The sequence below is a fragment of the Pleurodeles waltl genome, chromosome 1_1, assembly GCF_031143425.1.
Source record: "Pleurodeles waltl isolate 20211129_DDA chromosome 1_1, aPleWal1.hap1.20221129, whole genome shotgun sequence".
NCBI classification, from domain to species: Eukaryota; Metazoa; Chordata; class Amphibia; order Caudata; family Salamandridae; genus Pleurodeles; species Pleurodeles waltl.
Window position 1 is genome coordinate 948,311,359 of NC_090436.1, and position 20,167 is coordinate 948,331,525.

Below are 20,167 nucleotides of genomic sequence, written 5' to 3' on the forward strand. Positions count from 1 at the left end.
AACGCAGATGGTCACTCCATCTATGGGTGAAACCTTAATAAAAGTCATTCTGAAACAGGGGAAAGACCCTCAATCCTGTGGCTCCTATATGCCCATAGTCCTTCTTAACATAGATGTTAAACTACATACGAACATTTTAACCACCAGACTCAAGGACATCATGCCTGACCCAGTGCACCCAGACCAATCTGGGTTTATCAAGCGGAGACAGATTCAGGACAATCTGCAAAGGGTGATCCATCTGGTCAAAAAAGCCACTAAAAAACTATATTAGGAGTCCTCTTGGCACTAGATGCAGAGAAAGCCTTTGACTGGGTGGATTCATTGTTCCTATTTTACACTTTGCAATACTTTGGCTTTTGTGACAATTTTATAGCTAAGGTTTGGGCCATCTATGCCACCCTGGGGTCCCGAGTCCTAGTCAATGGGATGTGCTTTCATCCCTTACGTCTTGGGAGAGGGACAAGGCAGGGATGCCCCTCTCCCCACTTTTGTTCACTTTGAGCTTTGAACCATTCGCAGCAAAACTACGAGCAATGCCCGCTATCCAGGGTATCCCCTTCGGGTCAACTTCAAACCGAACTCCGAATTTATGAAAAGGTGACAGCCTTTCATACCAATTTAAATAAATCTTTTCCATGGAATTTGAACTTGCTTACACAAGCTATGGAGTCACTGGTACTCACCACCCCTTTCATTTAGGCTAAAAAACATACTTGGGCATCAGACTCACCCCTCGAATAGCAGTTCTTTACCAAGCAAATTACCCCCTCTTTTGCAACAACTAAAAATAGACCTCAAACATTGAGCCCCCATGTACATATCTTAGCTTGGCCTTAATCATGCCATTAAAATGACTGTTCTCCCCTAATTGCTATATCTGTTACAGGGTTTTCCCATTGAACTAGATTCAACTGTTTACCTATTCTATGATCCCTTTTTATATGCTTCATTTGACAAGACCGCAGAGCAGACCTACCTTACAAATTACTGAGATTACCCAAAGATGCAGGGGAACTTGCACTGCCGAATCTTCACTTATACTATAAGGCAGCGCAATTGTGAATTATTTCTGAGTTGTTCCTTTGTGGGTTTGACAAACACACACTCCATATGGACAGAACACTGGTGGGCAGATAAATCAGAGATTTACTAGGGAACCCATCCACCTAATGCTTATATTAGTATGCCTGTAAGAACAACCCTCAAAGTGTGGGACGAGGTAACTTGAACTGCCAAATAGACAACCTTTCTCTCTCCCTTCACCTCAATCCACTATAACCCAAGAACCCAGAATTTCCAACCCCCCTATGAGCCCACAACCTTTTGATCTTTGGCTCGTTGACGGCTACCTCACCATTTCTGACTTGTTCCATGCTGGGACATTCTTACCTTTGAAAACTGTCAGCGTGACTTTAACCTTTCAGAATCCGAATGCTTCCACTATACCCAGATGAAGCACTGAGTAATGCATCCAGATGTTAGGTTGGCTGCCACAAGAGATCCTATCCCTATTGAAAAAGTTGTTACATGATCAGGAGACTCTGTGGGTGCATTTCATTCTTGTATGCTCACTTTCCACAACCCTTACCCAAAAACTCTGATACATGACTTTGCGGGAACAAACTCTAGATAGCTCAATTTTGGTAGAGAAATGGCGCAAACTGTGGAGGGATATCTCTAGATTTACCCACTCTATCACTATATGAGAAGTGTACTATAAACCTTTATTTGAGTGGTATTTCTACCTGAATAAGCAGAAAAAAACTCTTTCCGGACATTTCTGATTTGTGTTGGAGGGGATGTGGCCTTCTAGGGGATTTTCGACATATCTAGTGTGATTGCTCGACCATTCACCCGTTCTGGATGGAAATTCTTGCCCAAAATAAATACATCTTAGGTTCTCCAGTCCTGACCTCCCCCAGCTCTGTCCTTCTGGGTCTCTGAAATGATTCACTCAAGCATCAAACGACTAGAGATAGGGCGATAATGTGGCTGTGCCTTGGCATGGCTGAGATGGCAATAGCATCAGCATGGAAGAAAAAAGTCACACCTTCAATAACTCAATGTAGCAAGGCATTACAACGGAAAGAATGTACTGCCTATTCGACCTTGCAAGTGTACCCACTTACCAGGCTTAAATCTTCCCTTTTTCTACATGTAAGTCACCCCTAAGGTAGGCCTTAGGTAGCTCAATAGGAGGGTGCAGTGTATGTTAAAGGTAGGACACTTCCTGATGTGTTTTACATGTCCTAACAGTGAAATACTGCCAAATTTAGTTTTCACATTTGCAAGGCCTAGTTCTGTCATAGGTCAACACAGGGACTGCCTTTAAGTGCAGTTTCCCATTGGGAGTAGATAGAGATGTGGAGTTTGGGGTCTCTGAACTCACAATTTAAAAATACATATTTTGGTAAAGTTGTTTTTAGATTGTCAATTTGAAAATGCCACTTTTAGAAAGTGGGCATTTTCTTGCTTAACTATACTGTGCCTCTGCCTGCTTGTGTATTCCATATCTGGGTTAGACTGACAGTTGGGCTTTTGTGAATTCCCTCTAGACAGTGACACAAAGGGAGCTGGAGTGTAGCCTGCATATCCTGATGAGTCTCCTGGGCTAGAGTGGGGAGGGGGGATCTGGCACTTACACCTGAATGGGCTGTGCCTGTCCTCACACAATGCACTCTCCAACCCCCTTATGTGTGTGTCTGTGGCCAGATCTGGACAAGGCAGGATCTTGTGAACAACAGAGACTTTCCTTTGAAGTAAGTCTACTTCAAAGGCAGAAAGGAGCATAAGTATTGGACCCAAAACCCCAGACTTTTAGAACACTTCTGTATCAAGAGGAGCCTCTGCCAAGGAGAAGAGCTGAAGAGCTGAAGACCTAGAGGAGGAGTACTGCCCCTTTGCTGTGTGTACTTTGCTTGGTTGGCCTGCAGTTGCTGCTTTTGCCTTAGAGTGGGCAAAGACTGGACTTTGCTGTGCATCCTGCTTGTGAAGTTTCTCCAAGAACTTGGACTGAGCTTGCCCGGTGTTTGTAAGTCTCAGGACCATCAAAGACTTCCGCTGCCAGCACCTGGACTCTCTTGCTGAGATTCCTACCCTGCCAAGTGGTGCCTAGTCATGTCCCTGGGCCTTTAAATTGAGAAGTTAGTGAAAAAACAAGAAAATCCAAGTGCACCGACTTTGGACGACGCCTGGACTGATGCCTCTGCCGAATTCCGCGTCGCCACCTGCAACTGAAACTGTGGTCCCTGCTGGAGTGTGATGACCCCGATCACATGCCTGATGCCGCAGCAGCCTTGCTGAAGTCCACAACCCCGTGGGTTCCAAAGTGCCACATCACCGACGTCGTGACACCCGACTCTAATGCAGTGTCCGCAGCCTCGTGGCGTGACTGCGACCCATGAGGTCACCCCACCACGTCTTGACCAGAGGACATCGACCCAGTCGGAAGTGCAAGGAACTCCCGCTTCGCACCGACACTGCCTCATCTCCTCAGCTTCCCAGCCAGGACCCGACGCCTCGCACCAACACCTTCGCTCACCTTTGCTCCGCTGCACCAGAACCGGCGCCGCACCGGATCCAGTGACACCCTCATCCCCGACACGGTGCACCAGCTTGTTTCCCCATTGTCACAAAGTACTGTGCCTGGGGGTCAATGCGAATCCGTAACCAGCACCATTGGCATTGAATTGTTGGGAACCACTCCGTCACAATGCCGTGATATCGCCAAATTGAAGCATTTGTGTTTCTAAGCGCTATATTGAAGTTTAATCTCTGAAAATTCCTAACTTTGCTTGTGTATGTTGGATTTTGGTCTTGTTTGATTTAGATAAATATTGGCTATTTTTCTAAACTGGTGTTGAGTACTTTTGTAGTGTTTTCACTGTATTACTGTGTGTGTTGGTACAAATACTTTACACATTGCCTTTGAGATAAGCCTGACTGCTTGTGCCAAGCTGCCAAGAAGGTGAGCAGGGTTATCCTAGGTCTGTATCTCCCTTACCCTGACTAGAGTGAGAGTCCCTGCTTGGACAGAGTGCAAACTGATTGTCAACCAGAGACCACATTTCTAACACTAACCATTGATGGGGATATGTTTACAGGCAAGTGAAATGTTGAGTTAACAACAGTCTGAATTCCCTATGGTGAATACTGACGGCATACTCATACACCACACATAAGCATTTCTACATCTTTGAAATGCATTAAATCATCTATGGCATTCTCTAGAGGTTTATGTTGGTTTGTAATTAATCCTGTATTTACTATTTACTACTCAACACTGGCTAAATTAGAATGTGGCTGGAAAGTCAGGTAAAGTCAAAAGACTTTAGCATTTGCTCATCTGCTTACCTGGGGGGGAGTGGGGAGTGGGGGGGGACCATTTCCCAACTTACTCTGATGTAAACTTTAGCTCCATTGAAGTATTTTCTGTAGTTACATCTCCCCCATAGAAGGGCAGGAGATCAGAAGTGAGGCTGCTGAGCAGGATTGTCCCATGTATGCCTCCCCATGAGAGGTGTAATAACAAGAAATATATCTATTTCTTCTAGTTTTTTTATCTTTCTATATGGTCCACATTCTGCAGTACACATAGGGATGAGAAAAAACTTCTCTCAGGATTGTTTTTGTGCAGGAAGGGGCCCCTGCATGCAAAGCAGGCACCCGTGACTACGTTGGTGCTAGTCTGCCAAGACAGCACCAGTGCAAGGGAAAGGGACAGGAATGCTCCGTATTCGATAAATACAGCGCATCTTTGCCCTTTTCCTGTTACGCAGGGCAGCGCATCAAGGTGACTTGCTGCTATGCGCCACCAAAGTTAAATATGCCGCTACATATATAGATAGATAAAAGTCAACACGCTTTGTAATATTTAACAACATTTGCAGATTCAAAATCAAACTCATGGGCTATAATTCAATCATACCTCTGAGAATGGAATTACACATTTCAAGAAAGAATTGAGTGCTCAGGCAACATCCAACAGAAGGTGACTAGCTAGCTCAAAATGCAAAACTAATCCCAGAAAAGTGCCCAGAAGCTTAGCATGCTAGTTCAGTTATTACATCCCATAGAATATGCACGTTCTCATTTTTTCTCTCTACTTGATTTAGCTAAATTATTGTTCTATTCAAAATGTTTTACTTACTTTCCCAGAAGTTACCATGTGTCCAGCCATGGTGTGGTAAATCGTATGCTGTCTGCAGTCACTTCTTGGCACTCAAACTATAGAGCAGACCTTTTCCAATGAGGCGCTGGTTGCATTCATGCGCATGATTCTTAAACTCAGCCCTTTTCATGCCCAATTACACCTGAGGGGAAGGATGTATGTGTTTATTCAAAGCTTTACCCACTGAAATAGAATACAGCACATGCAGAAGTAGTTATTTAACAAGTTATTAACCACTGAGCTGACCTTTGCTCAGAGAGTGTCCTGGGTGAAACCAAATTTGGCAGCCACTCCTGGTCTTTTTAGTTTACTGTCTGTATGTTAAACAAGCATTTGCAATGCAACGGGTCTCGCGTTTGCTCGTATTAGAGCTGATAGCGTTGTAAACTCCTAACCTGACTTTTCACTGGTAATGAAACCTATTGGCAAAAGTGCATTTATGTTCTAACCAAAAAAAGTGCAATTAACTGTGTAACAGGGTCGATATTATGTAAAGCGCTCGACTTCTGCCAAGAGAGATCGCGCTGAGAAAATAGAGAAAAAGTAGTCCACGAGCCGGACAGAAAACAGCCAGCCTTGCATGTTTTCTGTACTTGGTCGATGCGCTCGAGGAGGGCTAGCCATCAGAAAAGGCATGACGCATGGAATCAAGCAGATTCTAACAGGCAAGCCCACAAGCCAATGACAAACACTGACGTGACGTGGACAGGGCTCTGAGCCCTTTTTAATTACTAAAGCGTCTTGCTTAGCGAAACGCATGTGCAAGCGCATGCGACGCAAGCTCGACCATAAAAAATGGGATGAATAGGGGAAGGTGAGTAAGAAAAGAGAAAGGAGAGCCAGGAGTAGGGTGACCATACGTTTCGGATTTGCCCGGACAGTCCCGGGTTTTGAAGGGGTGTCCGGGTGTCCTGACACTTTCTTCTGAAGCCAAAAAATGTCCAGTTTTTTAAGGGAGGGTCGATGAACATGCACATTAATCACGAGTTGGTGCAGTCTCACATTTCAACCGGCCCTCTCAGAAACCAGGGACAGAAGTTCACTAGTTAAACTCTCGTGCTGCGCTGACTCCCCTCATTCAAGCAGCACAGCAAGTTCAAGGAGGTGTAAATCAGAGCCAGCATACAACAAGGCTGGGCCAACCAGCCTGACCCATACATAGAAAGGGGAGGGAATGTAAAAAAAAAAAAGAAAATATATATATATATATATATAGTTTTTTTACATTCGCTCCCCTTTCTATGTAGATGTATATATATATATATATATATATGATGCCTTGTAGCCTAATAGGACATTTAGTCCTGTTTCTATGTCTTTGTCTGTCCCCACCCAGTTTTTCTTGCTGAAAATCTGGTCACCATACCCCAATACCACTTCAGACCACCTCTTCACCTCGTCCACAGACTGCCCTCTGTATTCCTGTGCATGTATCAAGCCCCCTCTTACCTCATAACTTCTCCCCCCGCACACATTTGAATATCCTCCTCACAGGGGTCAGACTCCCAGGTGCCAGCACCTTCTCCACAATCACAGCTGAGTCCTACACCAGGGGCACCTCTCCCTCCCCCCTCCTCCCCCCCACCCCACAGCCCCTACCCCTTCACTGGCCACAACACAGGGTCAGCTTTAAGGGTGTGTGACCAGTGCAGCTGCACCAGGCACTGCCTTTGGTGGGGGGAACTGTGTTTAAAAATAACTTATAGTTTTAAAAGCACGTGAACTTCCTTGTGCATCCAGCAGTTTTCAGGCAACAATAAAAATGTCAAGAAACTTTGGTGATTAATGCTGCTGCTGGTGAGCGATCTGAATTATGTCTAGTGGCAGTTTTTAAAGACTTAAGTAGTGCAGAGGGATAATGTGGCTGCTGCAAGGAATGTGTACTATGCAGATCACAAAACTGTGTAGCGATTTAAAAAAATGAAATTCTGTCAGAGACAGGCTATGGAGAGGTGATATGCACTGTAGGGGGGGTAGTAGTGAATGGAATTTGTGGAGAAGGTCATGGGGGTGCAAAAAGGACTGTTGCACCAGGCACCACTAGCACTAACGCTGACCCTGCCACCATACCTGACCAGTCTGTACCCACGTGCCCTAGGGTAGTCACTCGGCCACCCACAGGCAAACAGGAAATGGTCTTCGGGGCTTTGCCATCTTTTCTGGGCAGAGTTGGTTCAGAAAGGACCAGCCCTGTGCACACACTAACTATGTAGGGAGACCAGGCGTCCCAGATTTGCCCAGACAGTCCTGGTTTTTCATTAGCTGTCCTGGCAGATTTCGGGAAATTTAGCTCATGCAATGGTTTTTAGAGAGGGTCACCTGAAAACTGTGAGAGGTGATTTTGTTTTTTATTTCCAAAGAAGAGATAGTTAGCCGGTGTTATCAGAAAGGAATTTAATTAACAGGCATGATACTGGCTTTAAAAATACATTTTTAATTATGCTCTTAGTGCTTCTTCTGTAATTCTGTGGTGATGAGTGCTGTCATTCTGTGTGTTTGTTTGAAGTAAATTTGTATTCCTCCTTCTATTTTTTGTGAAATGTCCCAGTTTTTGGCTTTACAATTCTGGTCTCCCTAGCCAGGAGTAGACAAACAGTCAAAATGCAGACTCTTACACCATCAGCCTCCAGAAACAGTCAAGCCGGGTGAAGAATTCAGATGGCAGGCCCTGCCCCTTCTTAAAGATCTGCCTCCTGGGTGTGGGTCCACTTCGCACATGCTGAAGGCTGGCCCTGATTACCAGCATATGCTACAGAAACAAAAAGAAAATATATAGTTGTAAGAAATTGGGTTGTCAGTTGCGAGGGCTGTTCGCTCCACTCAGGCAACAACCATAATTCTTGTCAGGGTGAACCACAAAAAGCCACTAGAATTAACTTTTGCTTAAACCTCTGGTAGCTTGCCTTCAAGCAGTCAGGCTGTACATGTGTAAAGTATTTATGCAGCAAACAAACAGTAACAAAGGGAAACCACAACACAAAAAAAACCCAAAACAATTTAGAAAAATAGATTCAATTTCAATAAAATGATACCAGAATGACAAATCCAATCAGTAGAAACGGAGATTTTAAAATGTTAAAGTTTTATTTAAAATAGCAACAATATGCCGAAAGTGCCACTTGGGATTATCTAGTCACCAGACTGCTAGACCAGGGGAAAGTCACAAATTCAGGCCAATGGCGATGGGGCGGATACAGTAACCAGGTGAGTCCCACTGAAGAGTTACCTTCATGGAGGAGGAGGCTTTTGGTGTGAAGAGCAAGTCGAGCATTGGGGACAATCATGCAGCAGTGCAAGGAGACCCGTCTTGACCCTTCTCAAATGGGAACAGTCAAACCAGGGCCCATATTTATACTGTATCTGCGACGGTTTTGCGTAAATTTTTTATGCAAATCCAGCACAAACATAATTCCATATTTATATTTTGAAGCTATACCCATCTAGCGTAAAAAATTTAGTTAACATCATTTTAAGGATGCGTGAAACCGCCTTGAATCAATGAGATGCAAGGTAGGCATTCCCGTCCAAAAAATGACTCAAACACCCTACCGCCATATTTATCCAACAGGACAAAAATGATGCACGGGTGGGAGGCGGACCTGAAAAATGACGCTAAACTCAATTTGCGTCAAAATGTAACGCCTGGGTCAGGGCAGGCATTAAAATGAGGCAAACACACCACTACTTAAGGAAAACACACACAAGCAACATCACACACCACAGGACAACATGGATGTGCTACTGATGCTGCTTGCAAGACAACGCTGAGCACAGGACCAACGGCAGCAGCCACCACTACCCCAACACGGCCCACGAAGGCAAAGCAGAAGCAAGGAGAGGGTCTTCAGGAACAGGACAACCCTGCATGGCTTCAGGGAACAGGACATCATCCGGAGGTATCGACTGAACTGACAAGCCATGCAGCAGCTGCTGCGCCATATTGAGCCATATTGAGCCATATTGAGCCATATTGAACTAATAGCTAACCTGCAGACACCACACAACATACCACCGGTTACCAAACTGCTAGCATTCTTTCATATGTTGGAAAGTAGCTCCTTCCAGACAACGGGTGCCCTGGTCGCTGGGGTATCACAGCCCTCATTCTCGGCCTTCCTGCCCAAGGTGTTAGATGCCATAATCTCCTTCACACCCTGCCACATCAGCTTCCCCAACACCCAGCGTAAGCAGCAGGAGATAAAACCGGGTTTCTACCAAATCCATGGCTTCCCGCATGTGCTCGATGCAATTGACTGCACCCATGTCCGGATCGTCTCACCTGCAGCAACAGAGCACCTATTCCGGAACAGAAAGCACATGCATTCCATCAATGTGCAGGCCATAGTTGGCCACCAGGAATTGTTCACTAACTTCTTGGCCAAGTATCCTGGGAGTGTCCGTGATTTATTTATATTCTGCCACAGCAGCATCAATCAGCACTTCCAGGACGGACAATATGGCAATGGCCTTCTTGTCGATAAGTCAGTAAACCTAGCAATATACACACAGCACAACAACCCAGTAGGACACACAAAACATGCACCACTACATTGACACGTGGGCAGGATGACACTGAGGTGTGACATTGGTAGTTATGTTGTACACCCTGACACAGTCGGATGCACAGCTCTGGACAAATGACGGCTCCCATAAACATTAGCTGCCACTCTAGAGCAACAAGGGACCAATGTCAAAGCCTACAGTGACAATGACTTGGCCTGCCCTGGAAGTACAACTTGGAAGATGAACCATTTACAATTACATTAGGCCACATAGTAAATCCGACACCCTCCCAAGCAGTATGTAGCGTGGAAGGGGTATGCAATGTGTGTTGCAGCAGGTCTAACACCATGAGACACATAGCATGATGACCTTACTCATGTGTAGGTGACAGGGAAATACTGAGGCAGTCCCAACATCACACATCCCTCTGGGGTGCCATTTCCATGTTGCAATAAGGAAGTGGACTGTGCTATGAACACATATTGATGTGGCACAAATGCAAACTGCAAACTGCTGCACACACTGAAAGTGCCAATTGTCCATCAAAATAGCATATGTACAGGGAGATGGGCCTTCCTGCACAGATACATCCACCTCCACAAGGCAGTTAGCCAGGTTACCTAGAGCAAGTTTGGTAGTGTAGGTGCACGGTTGCACACGAGCTACTGGCAGAGGGAACAACAAAGGTTTGCCTAGAACCAAGTCACACATGGGACAGCAGAGGGAACAACAAAGGTTTGCCTAGAACCAAGTCACACATGGGACAATTGTGCATTGTCAATACTGAACACCTCAGTGCTGCCAGCTTATGGAGATGTGTTGTGCATTGTCGCGTAGCCAAATCAGTGGGCCTCACAGCAACATTTCATCTGCAATGACATATGTCTAAATGGATGGGATGTCCAGGCCATGTAGTGCAACCATGTTACCACCACATCGGAATCTATTGTGTGTGTGTGTGTAAGTATCATGTCCCCTCCAGTCAAAGCACACTAAAACATGTTGGGCACTACACAACGCATGTTACATACATACTGACCAACAGTTTGGAAAAAAATAATAAATCCCAGGTCAATGAGCCAAACACAAGTTGTCAAGTCAAACAACCCACTGCAGCAAAAACCTCACAGAAGTCCTGTATCTCACACAATACCACAAACACATATGAGTCAGCGCCTTGAGACCCTCGTGGCTGAGTAGTGCACTTTACAAATTCCTGATTGATTGATTGATTGAGTCACAGACGACACAAGATATCAACTGCCGTGCTACATGAAATTCCTGTTGCAAGCATTAACAAAATACTCACTCCTATTATCTTTTGCAGTGGATCAGGGTTATGGGACCCAGCCATGGATCATGACCCCATTCCCCAACCCAAGCACAGCAGCAGAGCGTGCCTATAATGAGGCGCATCGGAGGACACGCACCATTGTGGAAAAGACCTTTGGCATCCTGAAGTCCAGATTCAGGTGTGTGGACATCACAGGAGGCAGCCTCCTATATGCCTCACACAGTGTGTGTAAAATTACACTTATCTGTGCAATCCTGTACAACATTTGTGTGAGGAGCAATGTTCCCTGTAAGGCGTGCACGCAAACCTTTCCTTCCCCATTGCGCAGGCCCCTTCGGCAATTGCGCACGTTAATAAATAAGCCTTTTAGAGCGATATACGTGCTCCCCTAAGGCAGATAATGCTCATATTTGAATCTAGATTGAAGTCAATGAAAACAGCGTTTAAAGTCCGCAGGAGTGTTTTAAACATCATTTGGCGTACTTTAGCATACAAGCGAGCAAGTGATATTTATGTTGAAAATTAATGGTTAATGAGCTAGGAAATGCTTCAGAACAGTAGGAAATGTGCTGTTATCAACTTTTCCATCATTGTCATACTTCATAGTTGTTTATATGCATTATAACTTTCTCAGCTCAAATAAGCCTTTTAGAGCGATAGTCGTGCTCTCCTATTGCAGAAAATGCTCATATTTGAATCTGGATTGAAGTCAATGAAAACAGCGTTTAAAGGCCGCGGGCAATGTTCCTCTGTTTTCTCTATCTGGGGTGTAGGTGGCACTTAACAGGTCATGTCCTTGGGGTGTGCAACCAGGTCACAAAACTGCCTTGATGCCCTATTGCATGGAGCAATGATATCCCTTTTTTGCTTTAGTGGTATGGAGAGGCTAATGCCAAAGATCTTGGCTAGTTATGCGCTGCACGCGCGTGAATTGTCAATTTCTTGGCGCACGTATCCTTGGCTGCAGCGCACAGAGACCGCACACTGCCGCACACAGTGGAAAAAAATTAGAGGGAACATTGGTGAGGAGGAACATCCCTCTATATGAGCCAGAGCAAGAACTGCCTAAGGAGGAGGAGGATGGTGGCAGGGAAAATTAGGGGGAACAGCAGAACACAGCTGCAGGAATGCGCAACCGACAGCTAATTGTACAAAACCTTTTCACTCAATAGTCACTCTACACACCTTGTTAAGATATGTAAATAAACACCTTACTTGATCACACAATCCTCATCTGGTTTCTTCATTCTCCATCACATTTTCCTACGGAATGTGAGTATTACCTCAGGGAGCATGTTACAAACACAAATCTGACTACTTCTGATGCAACATCACATGTGATGCGTATAATTGTACAGTAACCATTACACACATATAAAAAATACTCATCTCTTGAATTTCACATATGAAGAACAAAATCAATGGACCACAGCATATTACTCACATCCACGTTGCCAACATGGTCTTCTGTAGCACATGACACATAACTATGACATCTCCAAACATAAGGTAAATAATCGCCCCATAAATGAGGCAGTGGATGTGAAATATCAGTGGAAACAGGAATGTGTGAACAGACCCCTGACATTAGTAAGTGTGACATTTGCAATCTGTGCAAGGAGCTTGTGTGACAAGGGGGGCCTCATTTGTGAAAATGGATAGAATGAGTGTCCCAGGTATGACAAGCAATGTTCACAACACATGGTCTGCCCAGTCCATCCCTGGTAATCAGTCCTGCCACTGCCATGTGTTGCGTCTGTGCCCTCCCATCTCTAGGGGGCGCTGTAAACAGACTATCTGTACCCAGGGAACCATCATTAACACTCACCCAGAGTCCCTTTCTGACTCCTGTTTGCTTCCCTTTTCCATATGGCATGCTATAGAAGAACTACTTTAGCTTGCATGGACTTCAGGTCCCATAACGCACTGCCTGGGAGTCGGTAAGACCTGCAATCTTCTGTCGATTGCTTCCCATGGGAAAAGTCCAGTTGTCCCTACATACTGGATTCTCTCCTCTAGGACTTGTGAGAGACTGAAGCTGCACACACCTGTGACCTCTCTTGTGCAACCCTGCCTTGTTAATCTGCCCTGGCCTTGCTGCTGCCTGGAACTGCTTATAAGCTGCCATTCCCTGAAGCTCCTCGTCATGCATTGGAGTACGATTCCTTTGTGTTCCAGACCCCTTGTTGGATTGTGTTACAGTCCTGATTCAGCCTGAACCTGCTCTCTGTTTGCCCAGTCCTGTTCCTGCGTGTTCCAGTCAGTCTGCTCCCTGTTTCTCAGCCTTGTTCATGTTTGTTTCTGCCAGAGCCTCTTTCCTGTTTCCCAGACCTGTTCCAGCCTTTGCGTCAGCCTGCGCCTGTTCCCTGTTCCTGTTTTTGCCCCCTAGTTGATTCCTTCGCATTCTGTTTCCTCTTGGGTCATCGTGTTTGGTAAGTGTCCTATCAGTCCTCACCTGTGTAGAAGTCACAATACAGAGATACCAGGGCACTCCAGAGAGTAGTCCACAGTGAATGAAAGACCAACGTTCCAGAAGATAGTTTTCACATGGCAGTAAACTTTAATTCCTTATGTTCAACATAAAAACATATGTATGCAGAATGCAGCCAACACGTGTTTTGTCCAACAGGACTTTTTCAAGGCAGAATTGTAAACAAAGGAGGACGTATCCAAAGGGAAACCATGAGAATGGATTAATTCCTGAAATAATTAATAGTGTTTCCTAATCATGATCAGATCACAGCGCACGCGCGCTGACATCGGTTTTCCGACTCCCAGGGACCTGGAGAGTACGGGTGAATGGGCTTATCGGGGCCCTCCACTGTTTACTACACTTAAGACTCATTGAGTGCTTGCTTCCATGGCCTTAACGTCATTTAAAACTCACGTTTCCTACGATTAGGAAACACTATTAATTATTTCAGGAATTAATCCATTCTCATGGTTTCCCTTTGGATACGTCCTCCTTTGTTTACAATTCTGCCTTGAAAAAGTCCTGTTGGACGAAACACGTGTTGGCTGCATTCTGCATACATATGTTTTTATGTTGAACATAAGGAATTAAAGTTTACTGCCATGTGAAAACTATCTTCTGGAACGTTGGACTTTCATTCACTGTGGACTACTCTCTGGGGTGCCCTGGTATCTCTGTATTGAAATATACTTTCCAGCATGGCTCAAAGGAAGTCGCCTTCTTCTTTGATCTAGTGCAACTAATACCCTTGGTGGTTGGGTATTTCTACCAGGTTGGCACCCATTCAAGGACTCACTGCATTCATTATTGGACATTGTTCCTTTGTGTTCAGATGTGCGAACATTAAGCATCAACCACCAATTTTTTGCATTACCTATGTAGAAGTGTGTTCCTTTGTACTTGGGTTGGCACCTGGTTTCCAGGAGGCAAATCCACCCCCCATCCTTTGTTTAGTGCTGCATGTAGTCTTTAGTGCCTAACAGTGACAGTGTGCTATGGCTGTATTCCAGGAATTGCCACTGTGTCTCCAGCCGGACCCCCAGGGGCTAGTCTTGTGTATGTAAGTACAATCCTTATTTGCACCCTAAGGGTCCAGACACAGAATCACTTCTGCTGCCTCCTTTCTATGGGGCTTGCGTGGTTACTTTCTGTAAGATTCATCTGGACAGAGGCACTGACATTCCCTGTTGCTGTGGAAAGTTCTGAGCCCTACCCTGTGTACAACCTTAGTGGTAACCCCAGCGTGTTTGTCCATTACTGACCTGTTACATATTTGTTCACACTAAGGTTAATCTGCCTTCACGTTTCTATTTTCTCTGCCTTACCATAGCTGTCCTTTCCCCTTATATAACTTTAGCTACTCTTCTGCTTTGGTACACTACCTCCTTGCGAGATACTCAAGGGGTGCCCCTAATAGAGTCCTGACTAGACCCGCCCGAAACCGTGACACTATGGAGCCTAATCCTGACACAGGGTACACATGCCCACACACTTGAATTGGACACTTCTGTGGAATGCACATCTGGAAATATGTGACCACATGCAGCCAGGGCAGCAGGTCTACCACAGCAACACAAGTAACATAGGTAATTGTAATGAGTCAAACTGATGTATACCAAACATTTTATGGGTAGAATTAAGGCACAGTGTTGCAAACACAGTACGTACCAAACATGTACACATGTCAAACATTTGTGTAGTCCAGACACAAGTCACCATGAAGTCGTAACCAACAATTAATGACATATGACGGGTAACATATCCTACATAGCACTCATCAGCCATCCTTAATTATCCCAGACTTTTATTTGTCGTGTGAAATGTAATGTCCCAAAAGTCAAACAACTACATACATCACAGAGTCAACACATATTACAAACACATATCATGACTTTTGTAGATCACTAAATGTCATCAGATGTAGACACCCATTTGGAACACATTCATACATTTGCATTACGTTGAATGTATTGCATGCCATTCCATCGGAACACACATATTGTTGTTACAGATCACTCACAACCAAAACACACAATTGCATGCTCTACCACATGTGGCCAACCACTATACCACACACTGCAGACCATACCATCCTATCTTCATGTTGATACAGGGTGCATGCATGTTAAATATTAGAAAACCACGCAATCACAGATTGAATAAAAATGTTGACACAAATGCTTCGAAAAACCACGCAAACAGAAACTAACCATACATGGGCCCTTAGTGTGAATTCCACCTGCGCACCACACGCATGTGGCTATCCATTTAAATTGAAGTTTACAGGTAATGCATGGTATTTTGCTGCATATGTGGGTTATGCGTCGAAAATATTCATACAAACATCGTATGCATCAAAAAAATACACACATGACGGAAAACGGGCCGCAAAGGGGACAGGAAGTGATGTAATAGGAAATCCTGTTTACTGGCATTGTACAGTGGGTGTACTTTCACTTTACAGTCTGTGCTATTTCTTGACTGTGTGGCTTTGTCTCGGTGTTGCTGTTGTCTCGATTGCATTTCTTGTATCTTGTGCTGTCTCTCTTTTGTCTTTTGTGAATTCTGTTTGTTTATTGTACCTGTGTATGTGATTTTGTGTAGTTTAGGGTCTTTCAAAATGTATTTGTACTGTCGGGTGTCTGTCTGGGGGTTAGATTAGTTGGATTAGTTGGGGTTCTTAGGTTTGGGCTGTAAGTTTCCTTTTTTCATTTATTTTCCTTTTTTTACACATTCTCAGTTTTGATTTGTTGTTCAGGGACATGTCGGGAAGGGTGAGGCTGACCCGCATGGGGGAGGAGGAGCTTGGGGGCTTTGTGTGGCTAGTGTGCCACTTCCTTCCCTTGATGCTGGAGATGGGTGGGCAAGTGATAAAAGGGTATCACACAGAGGCGAGGTGGCTGTGGTGGGGCAAAGTGCTCTACCACCTCAAAAGAGTCTACCATACGAGCAGGACTGAGCACCAGCTGAAGCATCACTGGGCTGACCTGGAGGACAGAGAGCAGGATCTGCTGGACCATCTGGGTGTGGTGATCGGTGGCCCTGTTGGTGAGTATCACATAGACAAATGTGTACAATAGAATGCAGTAGCAGATGTTTTGACGTGCTGCATGCAATGTTTGTGGCCATGTTGAATGTAAGCAGAACAAAGTGTTAGTGTCCCAGTACTGAGAAGGAGTCCACATGTCTATACTGTACATGTTAACAATGCAGGCCTGAGGTTTGTTGAGTCATGTATGACTATCACTTAGGGCCACATGTACAAAGCTATTTTTAACTGTCACAAATGGCCTAGATTTCAGAATTTGTGTTTTTACGTCAAGAAAAATGTTTATTCCAATGCACATCCCCAATTTTGCCATTCGGCAATCACATTGCCCAATCAGAAAACAGGGTTTTCTAGTGGCATTTAGGAAGGGGCGTTCCCTTCCTATTTGCGAGTCACAGTCCACTGATTGACTGTTTGGTGACCGTAAATGCCGTCACAAAACAATTGCAGTTGCCACCAGTTTCAAGTTGTCACTAACCCATTCACAAACAGGAAGGGGTCCCCATGGGATCCCTTCCCCTTTGTGAATGCATGCCAAAAAATTGTTTCAGAGCAGGCAGTGGTCCCGCAGACCACTGTCTGCTTTAAAAAATAAAAAAAAGTTTTAATATTTGTTTTTGACATGCTTTCTGTTTACCTATAATGAAATAAGGCTGCATTTAAAAAAATAAAATTCATCTTTATTTGTAAGCAGTCACAGATATGGTGGTCTGCTGAGCCCAGCAGGCCAGCATCCCTGTAAGTGCTGTCATTCCCAAGGGGTTTGCAAAATGAGACCTACCTCATTAATATTCATGAGGTAGGTCATTTGCTACCCCATTTGTGATTTGCAAACAATGCCATTGACAGTGTTGTATATCAGATTATCCTACTCGCAAATCGCGAGTTGCTAAGCCTCGCAATGTATGACTCACAAAACCTGATCTTCGAACATGTGGCCCTTAGTTACACATTTCAGGTGCAATGGCAACACCTGTGCCTATGCATTCTGTCAATGATGATCAGGTAAGACACTGTCAGCATACCACATTTCACTGAATCAGGACAGCAAAGTGGCAATCCATGTTCAGCGCTACATTATCATTAGTAAACACACACACATGATCCCTGCCATTATGGTGGCAAAGGGGGCATACACGGCTTAGGGGACACTGCAAATGAGGCATTGGTTACCTACATACAACTGTGCCACATCTGTCATGGACCACTGAATGCATGATCATTTCAGACTGAAAATTGAGCCACATGTCCATCACACAGTAACTCAGTGTCCCTTGATTCACAAGCCACAATGCCTGAGTCACTTGTATTGCCGTACACTAAGGAAGTGCCATTGAAATTGTCACCAAAATACAAATCATGCCATGGAGTACCATCTGAAATGGATTAGCCACAAATGGTTCTAGTCAGGTTTAGCACCACATGATTGTTAGGCCCAGTGCCTGTGCGCAGATGTGTGGCTATCACTCACTGCAGTGTCAGTGTCAATGTGAGTTTGCAGTGGTATGTCTGTTGTACTGTCTACATGCAGGATCACCAACTCACTCATGGAAAATGTTACACACTATGATATTTTGTCCACACGTTTGTACAGTGATCTGACAATGAGCATGTATTTCCTTTCCATGTCTTACAGGTGGTCCTGCCCCCTATACCATCGGGGAATTGGCTCAATTTCAGGAACCAGAGGTATCCAGTAAGTGTGATAGGGGGTCATTCTGACCCTGACGGGCGGCGGAGGCCGCCCGCCAGAGTTCCCCCCTCCAAAATACCGCTCCGCGGTCGAAAGACCGCGGAGGGTATTCTAAGTTTTTCCCTGGGCTGGCGGGCGGTCGCCAAAAGATCGCCCGCCAGCCCAGGGAAAAACTCCCTTCCCACGAGGATGCCGGCTCGTAATCGAGCCGGCGGAGTGGGAAGGTGCGACGGGTGCTGTTTGCAGTGGTATGTCTGTTGTACTGTCTACATGCAGGATCACCAACTCACTCATGGAAAATGTTACACACTATGATATTTTGTCCACACGTTTGTACAGTGATCTGACAATGAGCATATATTTCCTTTCCATGTCTTACAGGTGGTCCTGCCCCCTATACCATCGGGGAATTGGCTCAATTTCAGGAACCAGAGGTATCCAGTAAGTGTGATAGGGGGTCATTCTGACCCTGACGGGCGGCGGAGGCCGCCCGCCAGAGTTCCCCCCTCCAAAATACCGCTCCGCGGTCAAAAGACCGCGGAGGGTATTCTAAGTTTTTCCCTGGGCTGGCGGGCGGTCGCCAAAAGACCGCCCGCCAGCCCAGGGAAAAACTCCCTTCCCACGAGGATGCCGGCTCGTAATCGAGCCGGCGGAGTGGGAAGGTGCGACGGGTGCTGTTGCACCCGTCGCGTATTTCACTGTCTGCCAAGCAAGGAGGGTGTTTTTCATATTATTACATGTTAGTTTGTGGGTGGGTGGTGGTTAATGTTGGTGCTTTTGTGTATTTAAAAAACTTTTTTTAAAAACAATTAAAAATCTAATATGTATATATATATATATATATATATATATATATATATATATATATATATATTTGTTTAGTATTAGGTAGCATATGTTTAGGTTAGTACATGTTGTCCTGCATGTGTCTCATCATATAAGGGGGTGGGGACAAATGTTTAGAATATGTTGTTAAATGTGGTAAGTAAGCTTAGCATAGGGTAGTTAGGGCCAATTGGGGGTAATGTATAGTCAGTATAGATTAGGTTAGTATAGGTGTGTTACATAGTTTTAAGTTCTGTTCCGTACATAGTTATTAAAAATGTAGGTACTCCCTTACTGCATGTGTCATATGCTTGGGGCTCAGGGTCTTTGTATGAGTGTACAGTGCCAATTGTCTGTTGGCCTGTAAATTCCGTCCTGCATCCACATCCCTCTCTTGCTATATTAATTCCCACTTCCAATTGAGCTGTCACATTGGCAGCCACAACAAATCTAAATGTCAACGCAATTTACATTCATTGTACCCACCACTCAATGTGACTATGGTTCACATGCATTGGACAGGTAAGTGTGCTTTTTAAACTGTAATTGTTTTGATCCTGTGTCTTGACGTTGGGCACCGTGGGTCCTCTGTCTGCAGCCTGAAGTTCATGTCAACACTTCTAAACTGAGAAGTGCCAATTTCAGATGAGGTAAAGTATACAAATTTCACATCAATGTGTTTTACTTGTACTCCCAGCTGATGTTACTGGCCGAGCACTTTTACACAGGCATTCATGCTGTATGTTGTGGGTGAGGAATGTATGTTTTATAGCAAATGTCACATACATAGTGACTTGCTTTTAGGGGATGTGGCCAGCATTGACATTCATCTTGTAGATACCTTGGGGCATATTTATACTCTGTCTGCGCCGATTGTGCGTCAAAAATTTTGACGCACAATCAGCGCAAACGTTGCCCCGTATTTAAACTTTGACGCCCGAGCCCGCGGGCGACAAAATTCCGCTGTGTGCGTCATTTTTGGATGCGGCATCCCGCCTTACGTTAATTATATGCAAGGTAGGCGTTCCTGAACAAAAAATGGCTTAAACGGCCGTGCATCGTATTTATGCTTTTGGGCAAAAATGACGCAAGGCTGGGAGGCGGACCCGGAAAATGACGCACAGCCCGATTTGCGTAAAAAATTAACGCCTGGGTCA

General features: G+C 44.9%; 1 protein-coding gene across 2 annotated transcripts in view; it reads right to left on the reverse strand.

Annotated features, from left to right (window-relative positions):
* The window catches only part of LOC138289702 (alcohol dehydrogenase 1-like), a 452,749-nt gene extending 447,404 nt beyond the window's left edge, over positions 1 to 5,345 (reverse strand). For both annotated transcript variants that reach the window (XR_011202553.1, XM_069230193.1), the window contains exon 1: positions 5,153 to 5,345. Coding sequence is in view for 1 of the 2 variants with exons in the window: in XM_069230193.1 (XP_069086294.1) it covers positions 5,153 to 5,182 (30 nt within the window). In the remaining variant the exon portion in view is untranslated. The remainder of the gene's footprint in view (positions 1 to 5,152) is intronic.
* Between the last annotated feature and the right edge of the window lie 14,822 nt (positions 5,346 to 20,167).